The following is a 24439-nucleotide window of genomic DNA, read 5'->3' as shown; positions in this document are numbered from 1 at the left end:
AAGGCACTCGGAGGGTTAACAGAACTCAGGAGACACTTGGAAGGTAAACTGAACTCAGGAGGCACTCGGAGGGTTAACAGAACTCAGGAGGCACTGAAGGGTTAACGGAACTCAGGAGGCACTTGAAGGGTTAACGGAACTCAGGAGACACTTGAAGGGTTAACGGAACTCAGGAGGCACTTGAAGGGTTAACAGAACTCAGGAGACACTTGGAAGGTAAACAGAACTCAGGAGGCACTTGAAGGGTTAACGGAACTCAGGAGACACTTGGAAGGTAAACTGAAATCAGCAGGCACTTGAAAGGATAACGAGATGCTTCTGATTGCAAACAGGACTCAGAGAGACCTGGAGCTGTGTACACTCTCACTGGCTGTCAGCAGGACACTGAGCAGAAAGCAGAAGTAGCAGCAGCATTGGAGAATAGGCTGCCTAGCCTTTTATTCCTCCAGGCAGTGATGTCACAGGCCCAACCTCCAATCAGAGGTTATATCAGACCCTGCCCCCTTCTGCCTAATGCCACAAGCAAGATGGCAGCGTCCATCCCAGGAGCCGACTGCGGGAACAGCCGGACCCCCAGAGGATATACCGCCGTCCCTGCCAGTGACACCAAGTCGGGGAAGCGCTGAGTGACGGGTGTAGCACCGCCAGGAGTACAGCGCCCGTGCAGGTGAGTAAAGCACGTGGCGCAATGCTCTGCAGAACCGGCGGCCAGGGGACCTGACACAATGCCTAGGGACCGATTGATCAGAGGATCCACTATTCAGTGCCGCATTAATGCCCGACCTATGTAGGGCCATACGCTCCTTGAAGGTGCGCTGGGTTTTCCCCACATAGGTCAGGCCACATGGACACATGAGCAGGTACACTACATAAGAGGAACTACACGTAAGTGGATATTTGATGGGAATCCTCTTACCGGAATGTGGGTGACTGAAAGTGGTGCCCGCATTCATCGCCCTACAGGTGGTGCATCCCAAGCAACGGTAACACCCATTCCTTCTTGTTAAGAAATGTTCCTTCTGGGGATTGCCCCACCCTGTAATATCTAACTTGACAATGGAGTCACTAATGATCCTACCCCTGGTATAGCTGGGCAACAACCTAGTCCCCTTCAATAAGGGCAAATCCTCGTCAGTGGCAATCATGGGCCAGAGTTTCTTAACCTGGCATGTGTTAGTCGTAGTGGAAGTGGAATATCGATTCACCCATGGAATGACCCTCACATCTTTTGTTGGGTGTTCTTTATACTCAAGCAGTTGTGTACGTGGCATAGCCATAACCCTATTCATGACTGGATCTAACTCCGTTTTGGGGTAACTTCTTCGGGTGAACTTGGCTACCATAGATTCCAAAGCTGGTTTAATCTCAGTGGGTTCAGAAGTGATCCTCTTTACCCGGAGAAGCTGGGAGTAGGGTAAGCCCTTCCGAAGAGGTGCTGGGGGAAAACTCTCATTACGTAAAATGGTGATCGTATCTGTTTGTTTGGTAAACAGAGATGTTTTAAACTGTCGATTATGTAACTCTATATGAACATCCAAAAATTGGACTGATGTTACATCTAACTTGTGGGTAAATTTAACCACACTAGAGGAAATGTTGTGCATTTCCAAAAGGTCACTCGGGCACTCTTTTTCACCCTGCCACACGATCGATAGGTCATCTATGAACCGTTTATATACCATGACCTCAGATCTAAGATGGCCCTGTATATAAAATAACTCTTGCTCAATGCTGTGCATAAAGACATTGGCATATGCCGGGGCCACGGAGGACCCCATTGCACAGCCGGCAATCTGCAAATAAAATTTGCCCTCAAACAAGAAATATTTTTTCGTGAGGATCAATCTCAAAAGTTTCAGGAACAGGTGTATGGGCGGCCCTACATAGTAAGGGTTGTTATGCAAGAAAGCTCCCACTGCCTCCACACCCGCATCATGGGGGATGTACGTGTAGAGGCTAGTGACATCAGCTGTGCAAATACATTGCACATTCATCAAATTGTTATCATGTTGTGCCCTCTCCAATACTCTGAGCAAATCAGTCGTGTCCTGTAAATAAGAAGACATCTTCTGGACACAGGGGTTCAACAAGCTGTCTAGATATACTGACAAAGGATGGAACAATGACCCCTGGTCCGAAATTATGGGGACACCGGGGGGTTTGTTCACATCCTTGTGTATTTTTGGGATGGTGCAAAATAATGGACTAATGGGATTATCAATGAGCAAAACCTTCTCCAAATCAGGGTGTGATTGTTATGTTATGTATGGAATAAAATGTTGGCAGTACAATATATTGCTACAATATCTGCAACAAAGTTGCCTTCATCTCATTCACAGTTGAATAAATGGAGGCTATGGGTGACATTCTATGGGATGCGATTAGCGTTTTTTTGCGGTAATTAGACCACAAAATGGCGATATCGCATTTTCCCATTAAATCGTTAATTTAATGGGATGCGCTAAGGGACTGAAATCGCATATTATGTGCGTTAAGGTATGCTGAGTAAAAATGCGTGATTAATTCGCATTTTTATCGCATCCAGATGTTTTCGTATAGAAAAGTATAGAAGTCGCTTATTTAATGCAATGTGCATTTGCACATCGCATTTTTTAGGTGCCTAATTATCGCACTTATTTCAGACCAGGGTCTGTTAGGCGAATTAGCCAGAACCCTGCACAGATCGCAATGTTCTGTGCAGGGTTCTGCTGTAAAAAATAAAAAAAAGGGTTAAAATAAAAAAAAAACGAGCGCGGGGTCCCCAGCCCGAGCATAACCAGCCCCGGGCTCACTGAGCCGGTGCTGGTGACATAAAATCAGGGTCCCCGACAAATCGGGGTCCCCTTGATTTCATGAAACCAGCACCAGGCTCAAGGTGCGGCGCTGGTTCCCAAAATACGGGGGACAAAGTGACTAGGGGTCCCCCGTATTTTAAGAACCAGCACCGGACACAACCAGCCAGCAGGGTAATGCCACAGCCGGGGGAAACTTATTATATAAGCTCCCGCGGCCAAAGCATTAACCTCCTGGCTGGTCAGCATGGGCAGGGGTCCTGGGGAAGTGGGGACCCCCCCAATGAAGGGGTCCCCCCCTCCAGGACTTACCAGCCCATGCTGATAGTCCGGGGCTGTCCCCGATGCCCCTGGGCGGTGGGCATCGGGCTGATGGCTTGTGTAAAAAAAAAAGTAAAACTATTGTTTTATACTGGCGAACTATGAGTCCCAGCAAGCCTACCCCGCATGCTGGGACTTGGAGAACCACAAGTGTTTTGTGGCCATCAGCCCGATGTTTTGTGGCCATCAGCCCGATGCCCACCGCCCAGTGTTTTGTATGTATTAAACTTTTATTTTACAGTGTGTCAGTGTGATTTTGTTAACTATTTTTTGCACTGCTGAACTACAAGTGCCAGCGGGCCCTTTAATGCCCCGCATGCTGGGACTTGTGGTTCTCCAAGTCCCAGCATGCGGGGTAGGCTTGCTGGGACTCATAGTTCGCCAGTATAAAACAATAGTTTTACTTCTTTTTTTACACAAGCCATCTGCCCGATGCCCACCGCCCAGGGGCATCGGGGACAGCCCCGGACTATCAGCATGGGCTGGTAAGTCCTGGAGGGGGGGGACCCCTTCATTGGGGGGGTCCCCACTTCCCCAGGACCCCTGCCCATGCTGACCAGCCAGGGGGTTAATGCTTTGGCTGCGGGAGCTTATATAATAAGTTTCCCCCGGCTGTGGCATTACCCTGCTGGCTGGTTGTGTCCGGTGCTGGTTCTTAAAATACGGGGGACCCCTAGTCACTTTGTCCCCCATTTTTTGAGAACCAGCGCCGGACCTTGAGCCTGGTGCTGGTTTCATGAAATCAAGGGGACCCCGATTTGTCGGGGACCCTGATTTTATGTCACCAGCACCGGCTCAGTGAGCCCGGGGCTGGTTATGCTCGGGCGTGGGACCCCGCGCTCGGTTTTTTTTTTTAATCTTTGCGCTGTCCTGCAAATGTGCGATTTTCAGACATGAAAATCGCACATTTTCAGGACTAAACACAGCGCACCACTTTGCTGCAAATCGCCCCTCTTCGCACTTTTCAGCCTCCAATGCGCATCACATTAAATATGCGCATTTTGACTGAAAAGTGCGATTTGTAAAAGTGCGATTTGCGGCGATGTGGTGCGCGAATAAAACATGCGCATTTAGCGCAAAGCATAGAATGTCACCCACAATGTCAGACAGAGTATAAAGAAGATGACAGTGATTGATGTGTATCCCTCTAACTTCTCATCATTCAACAAGCGGGTGAGTGAAGGGGTTTCCGTATGGGCACTGATGTGTCAGAAACAAGAAATAAGCAGGAGCTGTCTTCTGCTCTGCATTTAACATGTCACTCGAATACTGATGCTGTATTCAGTGCAGAAAACGAGTGACCGGTCCCGCGAGTGAGAGAAACTCCGGAAATAGGTAGCGGGTAAAAGCTGGAAACATAGTAAATGCATTGAAAAAGCCGGAAACCATGCAAAGTGTATTTCACCGTGTTTCGAGCTGACATTCTTACCAACCTAGAGTCCTCGATCCAAACCCTCAGAACCGATTTGGGTGGAATCACGGGGCGTACAGACCATTTGGAGTCAAAGATGCAAGAAATAATGACCTCAAATAATGATCTTCTCACGTCCCACTCTGAACTACAAGAGGAGGTCAGCTTGATGCGAGATAAACTAGCGGACCTGGAGGACAGGTCGAGGCGAAATAATCTTAAAATCAGGGGAGTTCCAGATTCAGTTGCCCCCGCAGAGTTGAGAGACTATGTTACCAAACTGTTTCAGAAGCTTTTACCAGCGGCCACTCCACAAGACCTAATAGTGGACAGAGTGCACCGGCTCCGCAAACCGAGAGGAAATTATGCTACTAATTTCCCAAGAGATGTCCTGCTTCGAGTACACTTCTTTCAGGCCGCAAGAATGGCAGAGGTGTCGGACACCCTGGGTGGCCTACAAATCTACTCCGATCTGTCACAATTTACCTTGGCCAAGAGAAGAGCTCTACACCCTATAACGTCCGTGCTCCAGGACAACGACATCCAATACAGATGGGGTTTTCCGGTAAAGATCATCGTTCGACACGACGAATCTTCCTATGTTATCTCTTCACTTGAGGCGGGAATCAAGCTCTTAGCGGACTGGGACATTACAATTCCGATGCTTAGGCCCACTGCCTCTGCCAAGCTACAGGAGGACTTATAGTGGTGAGAGTCAACCCTCACAGGTGTAGTTGTACTGTATATCTTGTTTTTGCACCAAAAGTATGCTCTTGCATTTCTTATGGCAAGTATAGAGATGCATGTCAACAAAATATCAAGGTAGCCTACCCTTGGGATGTAGGCTCGCTAGCTATTAGATTTGTTTAATATCACAGTTTTAGTTCCTCTCAAACAACAGTTTATACCCTGTCTTACTAAATGTTAGGTTATTATCTTGATCCAGGGAATACTAATTATTATGCTGATCCAGTTCCGTGTATACAAGCTATTTGTCAGTTTAGTATGTTGAAATATTTAACCTACAAATCTGTCGTAAATCATTTACTACTTGATTTCCTTGACAGGACCCGTCAGGGACCACGCCCCAAATGTTTTTTGATTTGTCGCCAGTTTTTGACGGCGGCAAACACTCTGGCCCTAGTTTTAGGGCTATTTCAGTTAAACATCCTTCATGTTTTTCCTTGTTCCCCACCTTTTTTAGTTCTATGCTCCCATCCTGTCCTATATTTTCTGTTACCTCCCCCTTCACCATAAAGTCCGACTATAATCTGCATATCCTTGATTCAAGCTTTAGCTATGCTTTTTTTTTTTTCAAAAACTTTTTATTTTGTCAAAGCATCAATTCAAAGCATAATACATTGCTGTACATTCTGGCATGTGGTTCAGACATCAAGATTACAGATATATAAGGTGAAATTAGGTTACATAGTATTCACAAGTTTCCTTGTCGTTATTATAACGTGTACAAAATATTGAGTTTAACGGAGCAGGATAACCCCTTATTCTAGGATTAGCGGAGGATCATTAAGTAGCAACTGTTCTTCGTACCAGCGGGTATTCTTGAAACATTGATGAAGAGTTTGCTTGGTTGAAATGGGTAAAGTTTCCATGTAGCTGTTCCAGGTAGCGAAGAACTGTTTGGTGCGTGAGTCCTTTTGGAGGGAGGCCTCCAACCAATCCATGTGAAAAATAAAAAACAATTTATCTTTGAACATTGCCAAGGCTGGAGGGGAGGTTTGGATCCATACTTGAAGGATCGTTTTGCGGGCAGCCGAAGAAATTGCCAACATTAATTTTTTGATGGGTTTAGGGGTTCTAATTTTTTCTGTGAGGATACCAAATATGGCCCATTCTGGGGTGAGCGGGGTGTAATTTACCAAATGCTCGTTAGCGAAGTCACGGACGTCGGTCCAGAATTTCTTCACCAGCGGGCAAGCCCAGAAGCAGTGGTATAGGTCTGCTTGGGGGTTGTTACATCTGGTGCATCCTGGAGAGTCCAGGATTTGCATCTGAAATCCACGTGAGGGAGAAATGTATGATCGGTGAAAAATGTTTAGGTACATTTCCAAGAATTTGGCCATTGGGAATGTCGTGATTGAGGTCTGTAAGGTCTTTAACAGAGTGTCTGTCGTTAAGGAAGGGAAGTGTTCTAACCATTGGTTGAGGCCTGTGCGTTGTGATGAATAGTCGAGAGGTTTTCGGAGGAATTTATAGTAAGTAGAGATCGCTTTTTTGGGTAGGGGGGGAGCCAAGAGTACATTGTCAAGGTCATTATTCCAATCTCTTTCCGGGATAAGTTTAGAAATTTTGTCAGCGTACGATCGGGCCTGAATAAAATTTAGGTTAAGGGTGGTTATCACTGGAAAATCTTTAGAGGCTGCTAAAAAAGTGAGTGGTTTGTGAGTTTGGGTGTCTATTAACTGTCCGACTCTATATAGTCCTGCATTATTCCAACTCGTAAAGAGGGGTGGGGCGTTACCTTCATGAAATTGAGGGTTTCGTACGAATGGTAGATGAATAGAATGATTTGGATTCAAGTGAAAGGAGTGGCGTAAAGTTAGCCATAATTTACGGACTGACATCAGGAGGGGATTCAGGTGTATTTCTGGAGGGATGTCCCTATCTTCTAGGTGTAGGAAGGCAATTAGGGAGGTACGGGGTAGGAAGTTTTGTTCTAGGGTGGTATTAGCATAAGTATGGTTCGTGAGTAGCCAGTCTTTAAGGTATCTGAATACCGCCGCTTGATTATATGTTGTTATATCCGGGAAATTAATGCCACCGTTCCATTTGGGCTGAATTAACTTAATCATTCCAATCCTTGCTCTTCCCTTGTTCCAAATAAAAGTTCGGAACAGTTTTGTTATGGTAAGGGTATCAGGTTTGGTTAGTAGAAGAGGCAGAACTTGGATCTGGTACAAGAATTTTGGGAAATATATCATTCGAAGGAGGTTCGCCCTGCCCAAGTAGGACAGCTGGAGATGGCCCATTCTATTTAAATCTCTGGTGAGATTTTTGATAGTCTTGCTTATGTTATAGGTATATAAGTTTTGTATATTTTTGGGCAGGGTTATGCCTAAATAAGTCAGACGACCTTTAGCCCATCTCATGGGTAACTGTGAAGCCCACTTGGGGCGGGTAAACCCCCGTTTCAGATATAAGATTTCAGATTTTTCCAGATTAATTTGGAACCCGGATAGCCGACCTGAGTTACGTAGGAGATCTAGGAGAGGGCGTAGTGAGGTTTTGGGGTTAGATATGTATATTAAGACATCATCGGCGAATGCAGTAGTTTTAATTTCCATGTTGCCTACACGTATTCCCTGTAGGGTGGGCCAAGAGTCAATTAGTCTGAGTATGGGGTCTAAGGAAAGGTTAAACAAGATCGGGGAAAGGGGGCATCCTTGTCTAGTCCCTCTGTACATCCTGATGGGTGTGCTTTTAGTTCCATTAATAAGTAAGGAGGTGTCTGGGTCATTGTAAAAGAATTTTACCAGGTTTATAAAATGAGGTCCGAAAGAGTAGGCTGAGAGTGTTAGGAATAAGAAGGGCCAAGAAACGGTGTCAAATGCCTTATGGGCGTCTAAGCTCAGTAACATGTGTGGGGCATTGGGGTGGAGGTTGGAAGTAATTACCGAGGCAATTGCAGTGCGAATACCCTTAACGGATTGTCGTCCCACGACAAACCCCATTTGGGTAGGTGAAATGATTTCCGAAAAGAAGGACTGTATTCTTGTTGCCATAATTTTAGATAGGAGCTTAAAATCTACATTTAAAAGGGTAATAGGGCGGTATGAGTCCAACTTTGTGGAATCACGTCTGGGTTTAGGAATTAAGGTCGTGTATGCCGCATTAAATGTGGGATAAGAGGGTTGGGCTTTATGTATGGTCTGGTAGAGTTCCAACAGTGTTGGAATGATGTCTGGTTGTAATATTTTATAATATTCCCCGGAAAATCCGTCTGGTCCCGGGGATTTATTTGTTTGAAGGGATGTGATGGCTTGTGTCACCTCCTCAGCTGTGATGTCTTTGTCTAACATTTCAATTTGGGATTGGGAGAGAGAAGGTAATCTAGAGTCTCTGAGTAGTTGGTCCATTTGTGCGTAGTCCGGGGGGTCAGCTGAGTATAGAGTGGTGTAAAAAGATTGGAATGCATTGACTATGTCATGTGTCTTTGTCAGGGGTGGGGAATCGCTAGTTTGATTTATGGATGTGATGTGGCTCCTGCGATGGAAGGGTTTAGTCAAATTTGCTAATAAACGCCCAGTGCGGTTACCCCATCGATAATATCTATTTTTATTGAAATCAAGATGCCTTTGAGCCTGTAAGAGTAAAAAGTCTTCAAGAAGATGTTTCGCCTGTTGGTAAGCTGTGTGATTGTCATCGTTGGGGTTGGAAATGTAGGTGCTAAGGCAAGTGGTCATGTTGGTGTGTAGGGATTCGTATTGTTTCTTGGAAGTTTTGTTCCGTTTGGCCACATATGCTATTATGTGACCCCTCATTACTGATTTTGCAGCTTCCCAAAACAGCACCGGTGTGTCCCAATGTTCTATGTTAGTGTCCATGTAGTCAAGCCAGTGGTGTTTTAGGTATTGACGAAAGTTTTCTGAGTGAAATAGATATGAGGGAAATCTCCAAGACCTGTGTAGCGGGTTCGTAGAGGATATGTTGAGAGATATGGTTATGGGGGCATGATCTGAGATTAGGATGTCTCCTATGTTAGCTGAGGTGACAGAGGAAATTAGGTGGTCTGCTACAAGTATGTAGTCTATTCGTGAGAATGAACGATGGACTCCCGAGTGAAATGTGTATGATTTGTCAGTTGGGTGAAATAGCCTCCATGCATCAGTTACATGTGTTTGGGTTAAGAATGTATTAAATGCTGTCCAAATATTGGAGGAGGTAGTTCGTGGAGGAGGTAGTTTATCCAGTGTGGGGTCTTTAACTATATTAAAATCTCCTCCTATGATTAACGAGGAGTGTGATCGTTGTGCTAATAGTTGGGAGATCTGGCAGAGAAAGTCTGGGGCCTGGGTGTTGGGGGCATATATATTTAAGATAGTGTATGTCGAGTCTCCTATCCGGATGACTAATAGCAGGAATCTGCCCTCAGGGTCTAAGATTGAGTCGGTAACAGAATAAACCAGTTTTTTTGAGAAAAGTACAGCTACCCCTCTTGATTTGGTGACGTAAGGGGCCGATATGCACTCTGCGATCCATGGTGCCCTAAGTGTTGAGTCCTCACCGGCCTTCCAATGGGTCTCCTGCAATAGGATGATATCTGGGTCATGGTGTTTTATATGGGATATTATTCTCCTCCTTTTAATTGGGGAGTTTAAGCCGCACACATTCCAAGATAATACGTTAATAGAGTGTGGGGGGGGGGGTGAGTATGGTAGGGTCGTGGGAGCGTGTGGTGTCATCCTACTCCAGCCTTGGCAAAGACATTAGAACAGAGATTAAATATACAAGACGGTCCTCCATCCCAGCGAGTGCAGGACCGTGTAGTGACATACGGTAAATTCCACATCTGATAGATTAGATATGTCTGATACAGCAATGTATTTCGAGCAGTAATAACAAAAATATTATGAGTTGTAAGAAACATGCGAAGCTTTGACAACATTTTCCATATTTTCCAAACCAAACTTTCCCGGTGGGCTCTGATTGGGGTATCAGAACCGACCGGATGTGAACTATACAACAGTAACAGTATATCTAACAATAATAAACTTAACATTAATTAATGTCTAGCACAAGGAGAAACAATTAGGATCAGCAGTATTGTGTAAAAGCTCATGTTATCACTGGTGAGCTAGGAGAATCAATTGATGGCATCAGGTGCGCTCTTGCGGCTTCAGGGTCGTCGAACAATAGGGTGCGTCCATTGTCCGTCACCCGCAGTTTGGCCGGGTACAGTAAGGCGAATCTCCTATGGGAGTCCACCAAAAATTTGCATATTGGGGAAAAGGCCTTACGTTTCTGGGCTACTGCCACAGAAAAATCTTGGAATATGAGTACACGTTTGCCATCAATTGTGAGTTGCTCCATTTTCTTGTAAGCACGTATTATTGATTCTTTTGTTCTGAAATCAAGGTATCGTGCTATTACTGGCCTAGGGCGTGAGCTGGGGTCCGTCCTTTCTGGTCCGATTCTATGCACTCGTTCTATGTGAGGGAAGTCAACTGTGTCTGATACATCTAGCGCTAGTAATAATTTGGATGTGAGATAGTCTGACAACATATTTGGCTTAATGCTTTCAGGGATGCCTATGAATCGGAGGTTATTTCTCCGGTTTCTATTTTCTAAATCCTCTATTTTGTCTTGGAGTTCCTGTATCATCATTGTTGAGGAGTCTGAGGAGGATTGTATGTTAGTAACAGAATCCTCCACATCGCTCACTCTTTGTTCAAGGTCAGCAATACGGGAGGTGTTAGCTGTGACTTCCCTGACTGTAGTCTGGAAAGAGGTTTTGAATTCATCTAGCTTTTTGTCAATGTGTGGCATCAGGACTGACAATATTTCCTGAGCTGTAGATGAGAAGCCCGACTGGCTGTCTGAGGAGATGTCATCATCATGTGGGGGGTTGGCATCCGTGGTGGATTGTGAGGAATGGGGAGCTGAGGGTGTCTTGTTAGCGTTCCTATTGCGGCGCATTTTGTGCTCTTCAAGTGGTGAGGTAGGGCGTGAGTGTGATGGGGACAGGAATCTGTCCATTAACCAGGTTTAGTGTAGGGGGGTGAGGGGAAATAGGAAAGGTTAGGAGAGGGGTACCACCTGGAGTATAGGCAGCAATTGGCCCAGGTAATGGGTGGTAGGTATATTGGTAATATATTAGATGTACCGAGTGGTGCACTTTTTCCCGGGTTCACTCAACTTCTCAGTCGTCTGAGTGACAAGGATCGAACAACAAGATCTTAAGGTAGAATCGGGCCCACCAGTGAGAGTCAGATATGAGGGTGGTTAAATATTACAATGTCATATTATGGCAAATGGCTGTTTCCCCCTGCTGAGGGTAATGGTCTACATTCTAGCTATGTATTGGTATATCTTTGCAACTGCAGAGGTAGGAGGCAAGTAATGTAGGGTACACACCAGGACGACCACCATCGTATACGATCGATCGACGACCATGGAACGATTTCGCTTGGACTTCCCGGGAGCTCCCAGGCAGTCCCCAGCAAACGATTAGCAAAAATTGTGGTTTTTTGGCGAAACGATTCAGATCCGATCCCGATGCGTCCACGATGGTCGTTAAGACGGTCGGATCGCTGTTTTTTTTTTTTTTTTGCAAGAACACATGCGACCGTCGTCAGATTGGCCTTTGAAATTTCAATGAAGGGGCTGGACTAGCAGAGGGGGAGGACTAGCAGAGGGGGATAGGAATAGCAGCAGCCATTTTAAACCAGTGTATTTCTGCTTTGTTACTAGTGAGGCTTGGTTTATACCTGCTGAACGCTGGACATAGCTATTTACACATTACTTTGTTTTGCCTGCCATTACAAAGTGTCTTTTAACCCTGCACTATGGAGAATGCAGTGATGGGTAGTCACCAGCAACAGTACCTGCTCTATTATGCAGTGTTGAAGCTCAGGCGTCAGAGAGCCCAGCGCAGGAGAGAAAGATCATGCTGGACAAAGCAGTGGCTACTTCAGCGTCAGACTCGTTCGCACATGCCACTGCTCAGGGACATCAGGGAGAATAACCCAGACGATTTTCGTAACTTCTTGAGGATGGATGATGCCACATTCCAGGAATTGCTGCGTCTGGTGACTCCCCACATCGAGAAGCAGGATACCAAGTATCGCATGGCTATCCCTGCTGAGGAACGGCTGGTGGTGACCCTGAGGTTTTTGGCGACAGGACGGTCTCTTGCTGACCTAAAGTTTGGATCCCTCATCTCCCCGCAAGCTTTGGTCCTCATCATCCCGGAGACCTGCAAAGCCATTGTGAAGGTGCTGCAGTACCAGTATTGCAAGGTAAGGATAAAATATACACCGTACACTTTATTGTGCAAACAAAATATTTTTATTTATAATTTAGGCCTAGTACAGAAACAGGTTTTTTTAGGCCTTTCATAGGTAAAACATGTAAAATAGTAAATAGATTTATTGTGTCAACACAAATATATTATAATACCATATATAAAAGATATTGTACAAAAACACTATATATAAAGATTTAAGTATGTATGACCCAGTTTAAACTTTCCCAATAAGTACGGGCTACTGTGTGGCAGAGGATGTCTGCCGCAGATAAGTAAAGGCTGCGGCCCACATGGCGCATGGCGCAGATGCAATGGTCCCGGCCCCATTGATGTGCGCCGTGCGACATGTGAGCAGTGGCCATCACATACCTGCAGCTGAGACCATGTCTTCCGCACAGTACCCCATACTATTGGTAAAGACAAAAGGGCAATAAATGGAGTTTGCTATCCAGATTGAGGAGAATCCTGTTCTCCCTCTGGTAATGCAGGTACAGGTAGCAGCATATAAAAATACAAAAAAACACACTCTGGTAACTTCTGGAACAGGCACTTACAACAGTAGGGATAAGGTACTGTGTGGCAGAGGATGTCTGCTGCAGATATGTAAAGACTGCGGCCCACATGGCGCATGGCACAGATGCAATGGTCCCGGCCCCATTGATGTGCGCCATACGCCATGTGAGCAGTGGCCATCACATACCTGCAGCTGAGACCATGTCTGCCGCACAGTACCCCATACTATTGGCAAAGAAAAAAAGGGCAATAAATGGAGTTTGCTATCCAGATTGAGGAGAATCCTGTTCTCCCTCTGGTAATGCAGGTACAGGTAGCAGCATATAAATAAACAAGAAAGCACACTGTGGCCCTTGTGTGGCAGAGGATGTCTGCTGCAGATATGTAAAGGCTGCGGCCCACATGGCGCATGGCGCAGATGCAATGGTCCCGGCCCCATTGATGTGCGCCATACGCCATGTGAGCAGTGGCCATCACATACCTGCAGCTGAGACCATGTCGATGGTAAATGATAAAGTAGCCTATTTTTTAAGACAGATCCTCAAAAACAGGAGACTCTGGATCTTCTATCAGTAAAGAACTGTAGAATTGACGGTACTGGGGGGGTTGAGAAGGCTGTGTAGGTGTTGACTGGGTATGTGTTGGAATTGTGCTCGACTGGCCTGCTACGGTGGCAGGCGGAGTAGGCACTGGTGATTCTAATGACAGTGGAGTGTCTGGTGCACTACCAATGCCAACTATTTTAGTACCACTGTTGAGATACCCTAAACTGCCATTATACACCAACTCCATGCATAACTTTTCAAAAGTAAGTTGCTGGTCCGGAGCCATGTTGCGAACACACTCTGCCACATAAGTGAAGTAGTTGTCATGTTTGTCCGGGTTTCTTTGCAGGACTTGATGTGCCCGCATCATAAATTCTTCATGTGCTGATGCTTCTCCTTTTTTTCCTTTGCCACACATTTTTTTGGCACGGGGGAGTGGTGGAGTGGGTTCCAGGGTGGGTGGCGGAGTGCGTGCCGGAGTAGGAACTTCGTTCGATGTGCATGCATTCTCAGATAGGACAGATAGGTCTGGGGTTGCAGGTGGGTAGTCACCAAGCTGTAAAAAAATTGAACATGTTTACTAATCAATTCTATTTACTTCTAATTTCAGTTCCCTACCAGCGTGAATGAATGGAAAGTCATCGCAGAGGAGTTTGAACAGCGATGGAACTTCCCAAATTGCGGTGGAGCCATTGATGGCAAACATGTCCGCATAGCCCAGCCTATCAATAGTGGTTCCTACTATTTTAATTACAAGGGCTATTTTAGCATTGTACTAATGGCTGTGGTGAATGCGAACTATGAGTTTATCTTCCTGGATGTAGGAAGGAATGGCCGTGCATCGGATGGTGGCACTTTCAAGGACACAAAGTTCTACGAAAGGCTCATAGCGAACACCCTTCACTTGCCATCTGACCAGGAAACTAAACAGGGGCTTAACTTTGTGTTTGTGGCAGACGAGGCTTTTGGCCTGCACGAGCATGTCATGAAGCCATATGCGCAAAGGGGCCTGAACCATGACAAAAGGATCTTCAACTACAGGCTATCCAGGGCACGGCGTGTTGTGGAAAATGCTTTTGGCATCCTGGCTAGCCGGTTTCGCATTTTCCACACTGCCATTAACCTGAGGGTGGACAAAATTGACTGGGTTGTCACGGCATGCTGTGTCCTGCACAATTTGCTCTGCAGAAAAGCCACACAGCAAAGGGCTACAGGCACAGCACTCCAAGAAGACCAAGAACTGCCAGAGGAGGTAGTGCAGATATCCTCCTTGCAAACCCCAACACAACACTACACAGGGAGTGCACGAGCCAAACAGGTGAGGGAACAGTACATGGCCTACTTTAATGGGGAGGGCGCTGTGGATTGGCAGGAGGAATCAATTAGATAGCCAAAAAAATAGACTCACCGATGCAGACTGCGAATTCTCCTCCTCCTCCTCCTGCGCCGTAACTTCTTGGTTTTCATGTTCTACCATAAGGACTACTCCTGTCCTCATCGACTCCTGGCTGAGGGTGAATGTCAACCGGTCATAGTACCAGAGCGATGTTTGATACATCTCGTCGACTCCAGCACCAGACTTCTTTGCAGCCTCCACCTTCTTGTGTTCCTTTAAGAACACCGTGCGCAGATTCTGGATGCGTTTCCTCACCCATTCAACATTGGCCTCTGGGTGAAATGGAAGACTGTAGCGTGCCAAGTCCTCCAAGGCTTGGTTTCTTTTCATTTTGTTCGAATACTCTTTTGATTTTGTACGCCACAGGCATTCGTGTGAACGATATTTTTCAATAAACCCTTCCAAAAACTCTTGTTCCTTTGCGTTGGACATTGGGACTGTAAAAAGATAAAACCATTTTAGTTGTTATAGTTATACCCATTTTTTGTTTCATATTTAAATTTTTATAGTTATAGTTACCAGTTTACCTAGTTCTTATGTTTTAAGTATTTAAAATGTTAATAAACTTTTATGAAAACCACTATACATTTTATTGTGCAGATTGCTATTCACACACACAGGTGAATGGGGCCTAGCAGAGAGGAGTGCATGGAATACTGCAATGGTGGTCAATGGTTTATGTATATATATATCTATATATACACAAACACAGGTGAATGGGGCCTAGCAGAGAGGAGTGCCTGGAATACTGCAATGGTGGACAATGGTTTATGTATATATATCTATATATACACAAACACACAAACACAGGTGAATGGGGCCTAGCAGAGAGGAGTGCCTGGAATACTGCAATGGTGGACAATGGTTTATGTATATATATCTATATATACACAAACACACAAACACAAGTGAATGGGGCCTAGCAGAGAGGAGTGCCTGGAATACTGCAATGGTGGACAATGGTTTATGTATATATATCTATATATACACAAACACACAAACACAGGTGAATGGGGCCTAGCAGAGAGGAGTCCCTGGAATACTGCAATGGTGGACAATGGTTTATGTATACACACACACAGGGCCCACCCAAAAAAAACAGTGACATGGTCGGGTGCACGGTTGCCAAACCAGTGCTCTATACACACTATATACATTGGTGGCAACAGTGGGCATGCATAGGAGAGCATTGGGAGTGCAAACATACCAGGTTGTTGTTCTGGGAGCTGAGACAAGAAGGAGAGTCCAACTGCTGCGCCAGCGCTGTTTGCTATGGGGAAAAACATGGCGCCGGGGGAGTGTTTAGGAAATGCCACTCAAATAGGCTGGATCAAACGACGGACGCACCGACGGACGGACGACGGAGGCGGCAAAAAACACTCACGATCTGCATACGATTGACGGTCGGTCGGCCTGGGATTGACGGATCCTACCTGCAGCACGTAGGACCAAAGATGCGACCAAACGAGCGGCGTGAACGCGCATTGGATCGGAATCGGATAAAATAAATGGCAAAAACACATGATAGTACATACAATCTGCATACAACCGGTCGGAATTGGATCTAAATTGACAGAATCGGCCCCTTGTCGTCCTGGTGTGTACCCGGCATAAGTGGTGCATGGCCTCTGGAGTAAAAGTATAAGAAGTGTGTTAAAAGAATAATTTCTGGGGTAGAAGGTGGAATCACTCGGGCAGCACTGAGGTGCAAGTACATAACTGCTATCAGAGATATATTGTACTAGTCTGAGCCTGTGTCAAACATCCCTGCGAGGACTGCAAGTGACACTGACTTTTGGAAACGTGTGAAAGGAAGGTTCCAAATAAATAAGACTCTACCCTGGGCAAATTACTATCTGTGCAGGGGCAGAATTCAAGGTACGGGGTATAGGAGGTGCATTAGACCAACATAAAGTGCATTTAAACTCCAACCCAAAGACCCCTAGATAATAAGGGGATCACACACAATACTTGACTAAATAAGTGGAGACTTGTCAACCCCTAAAACGTCAACTGCAATGGGGAAAACGGGGAATGCAACAGCAGCAGCAGCGGCGAGACTAGAAAGATATGCCAGATCCCAAGCAGGGGGGGAGTACAAATACCCCTGCCTCTACCCCGGTGACTACCCCAATTAAGGGCAACACTACATTAAGCACCCCAGAAATTACTATGCAGCAACTCATGGAGGCCATAAAAGGCAGTGACTGTCCGATAAAATCACAGATATGCAATCAGACATCACTTTTTTGAGACAGGAAGTAAAAGAGGTCAAAATACAACTTAATGAGGTGGAAAGTAGAGTCTCAAAAATTCACTCAGTATTGGTCACTAAAGTGGACATATTGGTCGAACAAGTACAGGACATGAAACTTAAAATGACCGATATGGAAGGGAGACTAAGGAGAAACAACATAAGGTTTATTGGCTTCCCAGAGCGAGAGGAAGGATCTGATCCTATAAAATTTATGGAAAAATGGATCATAGAAAAATTCGGAGAAAACTCCCTTTCAAAGTCATTTGCAGTAGAAAGAGCCCATAGAGTGCCATTTAAACCACCACCCCCAGGGGCTTCCCCTCGCACAATGATTATAAAATTACTGAACTTTCAGGACCGCGACACAATTCTCCGACAGGCACGGACAAAAGGCTCAATGGATTACAATGGAACAAGGATATCACTGTTCCCAGATTTCGCCATAGAAATTCAAAAAGACAGAGCAAAATACAGTATACGGAAGTGAAAAGAAGGTTACGTGAAAAAGGAATTAAGTACTCCATGCTATATCCAGCCAAGTTGAGAATTATAACAGAGGATCAAACCATCTTCTTCCAATCACCCAACGATGCAGCAAAATGGGTGGACAAATGGACACCAGGCCCAAACCAGCTTGCAGTTAGGGAGGCTTAAATCCTAATTAAGTACCAGGGAGTTCACCGCACTTTGGTGGCCCTAACAAGTAAAAGCCGCATAGAGGGATCAGGGTAAGGATATGGGAATAGGTATACAGCAGGGGGTAGTGTATACAGGGTGGGGGGCGGGGGAGAGTATGTGTTTATGTTGTTTGTACCCTTATTCAGATTGTATACAAAAGTAAACAAGCTCTGTATTAATGAGATGCCGGCAGAAATGCCCTGTGTAATCAATAGGCTATATAAGTCTCCGGGGATGCCCAGCCAAGCTAGGACATAGTATTCGGTCAGACATGAAGATTAAAAGACAGGGATGGTAGGGGTCATGTTCTGGAATGTAAGGGGCATTAATGATCAAATTAAGAGGGCATTGGTCTTAAAACAAATAAAACAATATAATGCAGACATTATTTGCCTTGCCGAAACCCACCTGGTGGGAAGCCAACTAAGGACCCTTAAGGAAGCTTGGGTGGGCCAGATATATCATGCACCCTTTACTACAAACTCAAGGGGAATGTCGATTTTGATAAAAAAAAAATATTCCTTTTGCCTGTAGTAGGGTGAGGTCAGATGGGCTGGGCAGATTTATATTCTTGGAATGCACGATTCGATCAATGCAAATGTGCTTATTAGCAGTATATGTATCCCCTCCATTCTCTTCCGATGTATTGAGGGAAGCTGTGGAATTTGTGTCCTCCTCTCCGGGCCTTCCCGTGCTATGCACCGGGGACTTTAACAATACCCTCGACCCCCATCTAGATAGATGGAGCGGGGCGCGGGTGGGAACGAAGAGGGGGAACAAAGGGTTTGATTTATTTATAAAGGATCTTGGTTGGACAGATGTATGGAGAGAAAGGAACCCGAATACGAAACAATTCTCGTGCTTTTCAGCATCATATGATTCATTCTCCAGAATTGATCTGATGCTAGTATCAAAAAGCCTGATGCTAAAAGTGGGGAAGGTAGAATACAAGGCTAGAGGCATATCAGATCACTCCCCGGTAATACTGGAACTAAATGAGGCAGACGCAAGGGGAAATCAATTCTGGAAATTTGACCCCAGATGGTTGGATATAATGAAGGATGCTGAAAAATTGGGTGGATGTTGGGCAGAATTCTGGGACCTTAACAAGGGATCAGCATCGAACAGTATGATCTGGGATGCCTTTAAAGCATATATGAGGGGGATCCTAAAAAAAGGAATAAGTGATATAAAGAAGCAGAGTCGTAGTAAAATAGCAGCGTTAGAAAAGAAAAGCGAAGCATCGGAGAGAGCTTATCTGGAGTATGATTCCGAGGATAAAAAAAGGAGCGGCTGGAGGCACAAAAGAGATGGTTGGAGGTATTGGAGGCGGAAAATGCCAACATGATCCAACATAACTCATATACAAGATATGCTAGTGCGGATAGATCCGGAAGCTTTCCGGCTTATATCGCGCAGGCAGAAGTCCCAGCAACTATCATAACAAAAATAACCAATAAAGCAGGGATAACAGTACACACAAACCCAGAGATAGAGAAGGCCTTTAGGGATTACTTTAGGGAGATCTATAAATCCAGGCTCCTAAGCAATCAGAAGGAAATGATAGAACTCCTAAATAAAATAAAACTACCAAGTCTGTCAATGGCATGTAGAGAAGAGCTGGACGCTCCGTTAAATCTACAACAAATAAAAGAGGTGATTAAATCACTCCCAAATGGTAAATCGCCAGGGCTAGACGGCATACCTGGGGAAATATGCCCCCATGCTATTGGATACACTGAACACTAGTTTTGAAGAAAATAGTCTTCCTAGATCTATGCTGGAGACAAAGATAGTGGTACTATTAAAAACAGAGAAAGACCCTACGATATTGGACTCCTATAGGCCGATCTCACTCACACGATCTCCGCAGAGGCAAAAATTATCACCAAGATATTGGCTATAAGGTTGAATCGACACCTGGCTAAATTTGTACATGAAGACCAGACCGGCTTCATGCTTGGCAAAGCTACCTCTATAAACCTGCGAAAACTATATACCCATTTGCAGATCCCTCGGGAAAGTGAACCCTCCCCGGTGGTGGTGTCACTCGACGCGGTGAAGGCATTCGACGCCGTCGAGTGGCACTTCCTCTGGGAGATAATGAGGGCATTTGGGATAGGACCCAGTTTTATTAGGTGGGTGCTATTATTATATACCAACCCCGTGGCCAGAATGGGGATGTATTTCCCAACCATTTTCTATTGAAAGGGGGATGAGGCAAGGGTGTCCGTTATCACCGAGCCTATCCTAAGGGACCAATTGGGATCAGAAGGATTTAAGAGGGGGAGGCATAGGGACATAACGGCACTTTATGCAGACGATCTGCTGATATTCCTATCAGATGGAATTAAATCTGTCCTGACAGTATTAAAAATAATTGAGAAGTATGGAGATCACTCAGGTTTCCGGGTCAATTGGGGGAAATCTAGCATCCTCCCGATAGGACCAGGATCCCTGGCGAGATTCCAACTAGCCTCACCACTCAAAATAGTAAGTACATTTAAATATCTGGGAATATGGTTCTCCCCAGACCCTAATGACTTTGCTAAACTTAATCTAGATCCGCTAGTAGCATATCTAACGGCAAAAATAGAACAATGGAGTAAGCTACCCCTAACAACAACGGGCAGAGTAAATCTGCTAAAAATTATAATACTTCCCAAATTTCTGTACATTCTACAACAATCCCCCTGTTATATACTGAAAGTTTTTTTCAGGAAGATCAATGGCATGATCTCCTCGTTCGTTTGGAATAACTCACGCCCTAAAATTAATCTCCAAACCCTAATGAGAGAGATAGGGGATGGGGGGCTAGCTCTCCCTGACCTTAGATTGTATTATATTGCCAGCCAAATAACATCAATGGTAGACTGGGTGGAGGGATTGGGGTCAGGAGAGGGGATAAAGGAACTAGTATCAAGGAGTGGAAATGTGGTGACTCCTATGCAAATATTAATAACGAGATATGTAAGTAAAAAGGATGCCCCAATGGTGATACAAGCTAATAAAATATGGGGAGAAGTGAACAAATTATATGGCTTTCAAAGTCTTGATACTGAATACCCCCTTGACGATGCAAAGGGTTTGAGGGAATTGGAACATCTACAAGTATCTAAGACCTGGGGTAGGCATGGGGTTACCACACTAAGCCAATTGTATGTAAATAGGGAGTTAAAACCCTACGGTTATCTGCAGGAGGAATTTTCATTACCCTCTTCCCACATTTTCAGATATCTTCAGCTTAAAAATGCACTAGGTGCCCAATTTAAAGGTCAAGGCCCAGAATTTGGAACATCGCCCATTAAAAACGTATTAACTAAATCTAATAAGATATCTAAGATTTATAATTACTTGCTGCAAGTCAAAAAAGAGGGCGGGCTTAGTAAAATAAAAGAGAAATGGGAGGAAGACGTGGGACAGATGCTATAAATACAGGTGCCCAAATCGATGAATTCGATCAAGGTCCAACAAATACAACTATATATACTACACAGATCATATACGTCCACAGGGAGGATGGTGAAATTCAATGCAATATCATCAGACAAATGTCCAAAATGCAACAACGCCCCAGGTTCATTCTTTCACTTGCTCTGGGATTGCTGGGTGGTCCAGGACTTTTGGATAAGGGTTAAAAAGTACTTGGTTGAAATTGGGGTAAAGGAAAATATTCTTACGCCCAAATGTTGCCTGTTAAATATAGTGGGAGACCGTGGAATAGACAGGGATGAGAAAGTTTTTATTGCCAACTTGTGCTCCCTGGCCAAGGTAATGATAGCCAGATCTTGGATGGCAAAAACAGGACCAGAATTCTAAGGTTGGTTAGCACTGATAGAGTATATAGCACGGCACGAAAGACATATCCATAAGAATAGGAAGACATTGGGGAAATATAAAAAGATATGGAACAAATGGTTAGTAAAAAAACTAACGTTATAGACACGTAATGTATTTAATAATAATTAGTAGACGTAGAGATTAGGTACAATTAGATATAAGTAACTAAATACATAAGGCAGTTCAGACATAGTTAACTATTTAAGCAATGTGCACAATCACAAACCAGGGCCGGCGCCACCACTAGGCAAATCTAGGCATTTGCCTAGGGCGCCGGCCACTGGAGGGCGGCATTTCCCCCCCCCCCCCCCGTGCCGCGGGGGTACCTGTCCTGCGGCTGTGTATATAAAGCTTGCGGCGGCAGCGGGGGGTCCCTGCAGTCGATAAGAAATAACGAGCGCTATCCGCCTGGCTACGCGGAAGTGCTTCTGTTGTGGAGACACTGGCCGCACGCTGATTGGCTGAGATTCAGCCAATCAGCGTGCGCCGTGCGGCCAGTGTTTTCACAACAGAAGCGCTTCCGCGTAGCCAGGCGGATAGCGCTCGTTATTTCTTGACTGCAGGGACCCCCCGCTGCCGCCGCCGCCGCAAGCTTTATATACACAGCCGCAGGACAGGTACACACACCCCCCGGCACCGGGGCGCCCCCACCCCAACTCGCCTGGGGCGCTCCGGTGCCTTGCACCGGCCCTGTCACAAACACAAATATTATAGGGAAAAAAAAATACGTATATAACAAAACACACACAAAATAAGATATGTAGATGGATATATAGGTGTAATTGTATGAGGAGAAGTAAACACAAAAGTGTGAATAGTCACAAAGAAATGAAAATACACTTCACAAACCACATGTATAAATAGTGTGCACTAATAGAAATATCAGTGTAAACCAATATGTATGTTGTTTGTTTGTTATGTCATGTAAACACCGAGTGTGTATGTGACACATAAGGTGATGTTTTATATTTATGTCTTTTGTATTGGAAAATAATAAAAAAAAAAAAAAGGGGATTTTGTACTTACTGTTAAATCCTTTTCTCAGACTCCATAGGTGACACTGGAGAGTTACAGTGGGGAATAGAAGGCGACCACAGGGAGCTTGGGCACTTTAGAATAAATTAATAGTGACTAACTCCTCCCCTTCTACTTCCTCTCCTAGGCAGTTAAGTATGTGCCCGGAGGGAGCTGGAAGAAAGGAAAAACAACCCACTTCCGAGAGGAGGTCAAACATAACATAACAAGTCACACACACACACTCACATAGAGTGAACATATAGTTTGAAGAATAGCATTCATAACAGAATGAACTCATCCATAAAAACTTAGTAAAACTTAGAACTCAGACTGAGTATAGCAGTCTCTTTAACCTCAGGTAATTGCTCAACCTGAAAACCAAACCGTAAACCAGAGAGACAGCGTCGGGTGGGCGTCCAGTGTCACCTATGGAGTCTGAGAAAAGGATTTAACAGTAAGTACAAAATTCCCTTTTCTCTTTCCTCCACTAGGTGACACTGGAGAGTTACAGTGGGGACGTCCCAGAGCTCCCAACACGGGTGGGATGACGCTGAGAACCCCTTAACACAGAACGGCCAAACCGCGAAGCGGCCGCCGCAAAAGTGTCAAACTTGTAAAAACGGACAAAGGTCTTCTGACCAGACCACGTAGCCGCTCTACATAGATCCTGTATAGAAACTCCACGGGCAGCCGCCCAGGAGGTACCCACCGACCTTGTAGAATGGGCGGAGATTAAAGAAGGTGGCACCCTAGAGGAGGCCACATAAGCTTGACGAATTGTCAATCTGATCCACCTGGCCAGGGCCTGCTTGGAGGCTGGCCAACCAGGACGCAAGGAGTCATAGAGGACAAATAAGGCATCCAAATTACGTACAGACTCTGTTCTGGCCACGTAAATTCTCAAGGCCCGGACCACGTCCAGCGCCCTAGACTCCTGCGAGTCCTCCCGAAAGGCCGGCACCACAATAGGTTGGTTAATGTGGAATGCCGAGACCACCTTTGGGAGAAAAACACTAGAGGTGCGCAGCTCCGCTCTGTCCTCATGGAACCGTAAGAAGGGTGCCTTACAAGAAAGAGCACTGAGCTCCGACACCCTTCTAGCTGAAGCCAAGGCCAATAGTAAGACAGTCTTCCAGGTGACGTATTTTAGTTCCACCTCTTCCATGGGCTCAAATACAGAAGACTGGAGAAAAGCCAGTACCACATCCAGGTCCCATGGAGCAGTAGGAGGTCTGAAGGGAGGTTGCAGCCGCAACACCCCCTGGAAGAAAGTCTGTACCTGAGGAAGAAGAGCCAGCTTCTTCTGGAAAAAAATGGAGAGGGCGGATACTTGAACCTTCAAGGACCCCAGCCGGAGTCCTGAGGCCAACCCCTTCTGCAAGAATAGCAGTAATCTGGCCAATTTGAAATTCACCGGCGAAACCCTCCTGGATTCGCACCAGGCCACATAGGCCCTCCAGATGCGGTGGTAATGCACCGAGGTAACCTGCTTTCTGGCTCCTATCATGGTTGGAATCACCGCCTGCGGGATCCCTGCCTTCCTCAGGATGGACCTCTCAACAGCCATGCCGTCAAATGAAGCTGCTGTAAGTTGGGACAGGCGAACGGACCCTGTGTTAGCAGGTCTTCGCAGAGAGGCAGAGGCCATGGCTCGTCTACTAACAGGCCTGTTAGTACCGTGT

General features: G+C 45.4%; 2 protein-coding genes across 2 annotated transcripts in view; both read right to left on the bottom strand.

The window, feature by feature from the left end:
- Window positions 1-24439, bottom strand: part of LOC146009552 (uncharacterized) — a 485071-nt gene that overhangs the window by 370301 nt on the left and 90331 nt on the right. The gene's annotated exons all lie outside the window — the stretch shown is intronic.
- Window positions 12645-15648, bottom strand: LOC146010202 (uncharacterized). Its single transcript, XM_083151218.1, has 2 exons — window positions 14978-15648; window positions 12645-14125 (listed from the first exon to the last, which is right to left on the bottom strand). The coding sequence occupies exons 1-2, from the start codon at window positions 15395-15397 to the stop codon at window positions 13553-13555; spliced, it is 993 nt and encodes a 330-aa protein (XP_083007344.1). The 5' UTR covers window positions 15398-15648; the 3' UTR covers window positions 12645-13552.

Source organism: Crinia signifera, chromosome 6 (genome assembly GCF_055691185.1).
Source record: "Crinia signifera chromosome 6, ASM5569118v1, whole genome shotgun sequence".
Classification (NCBI taxonomy): Eukaryota; Metazoa; Chordata; class Amphibia; order Anura; family Myobatrachidae; genus Crinia; species Crinia signifera.
The sequence above is the reverse complement of the archived record's forward strand: the minus strand, read 5'-3'. Positions and strand labels throughout refer to the sequence as shown.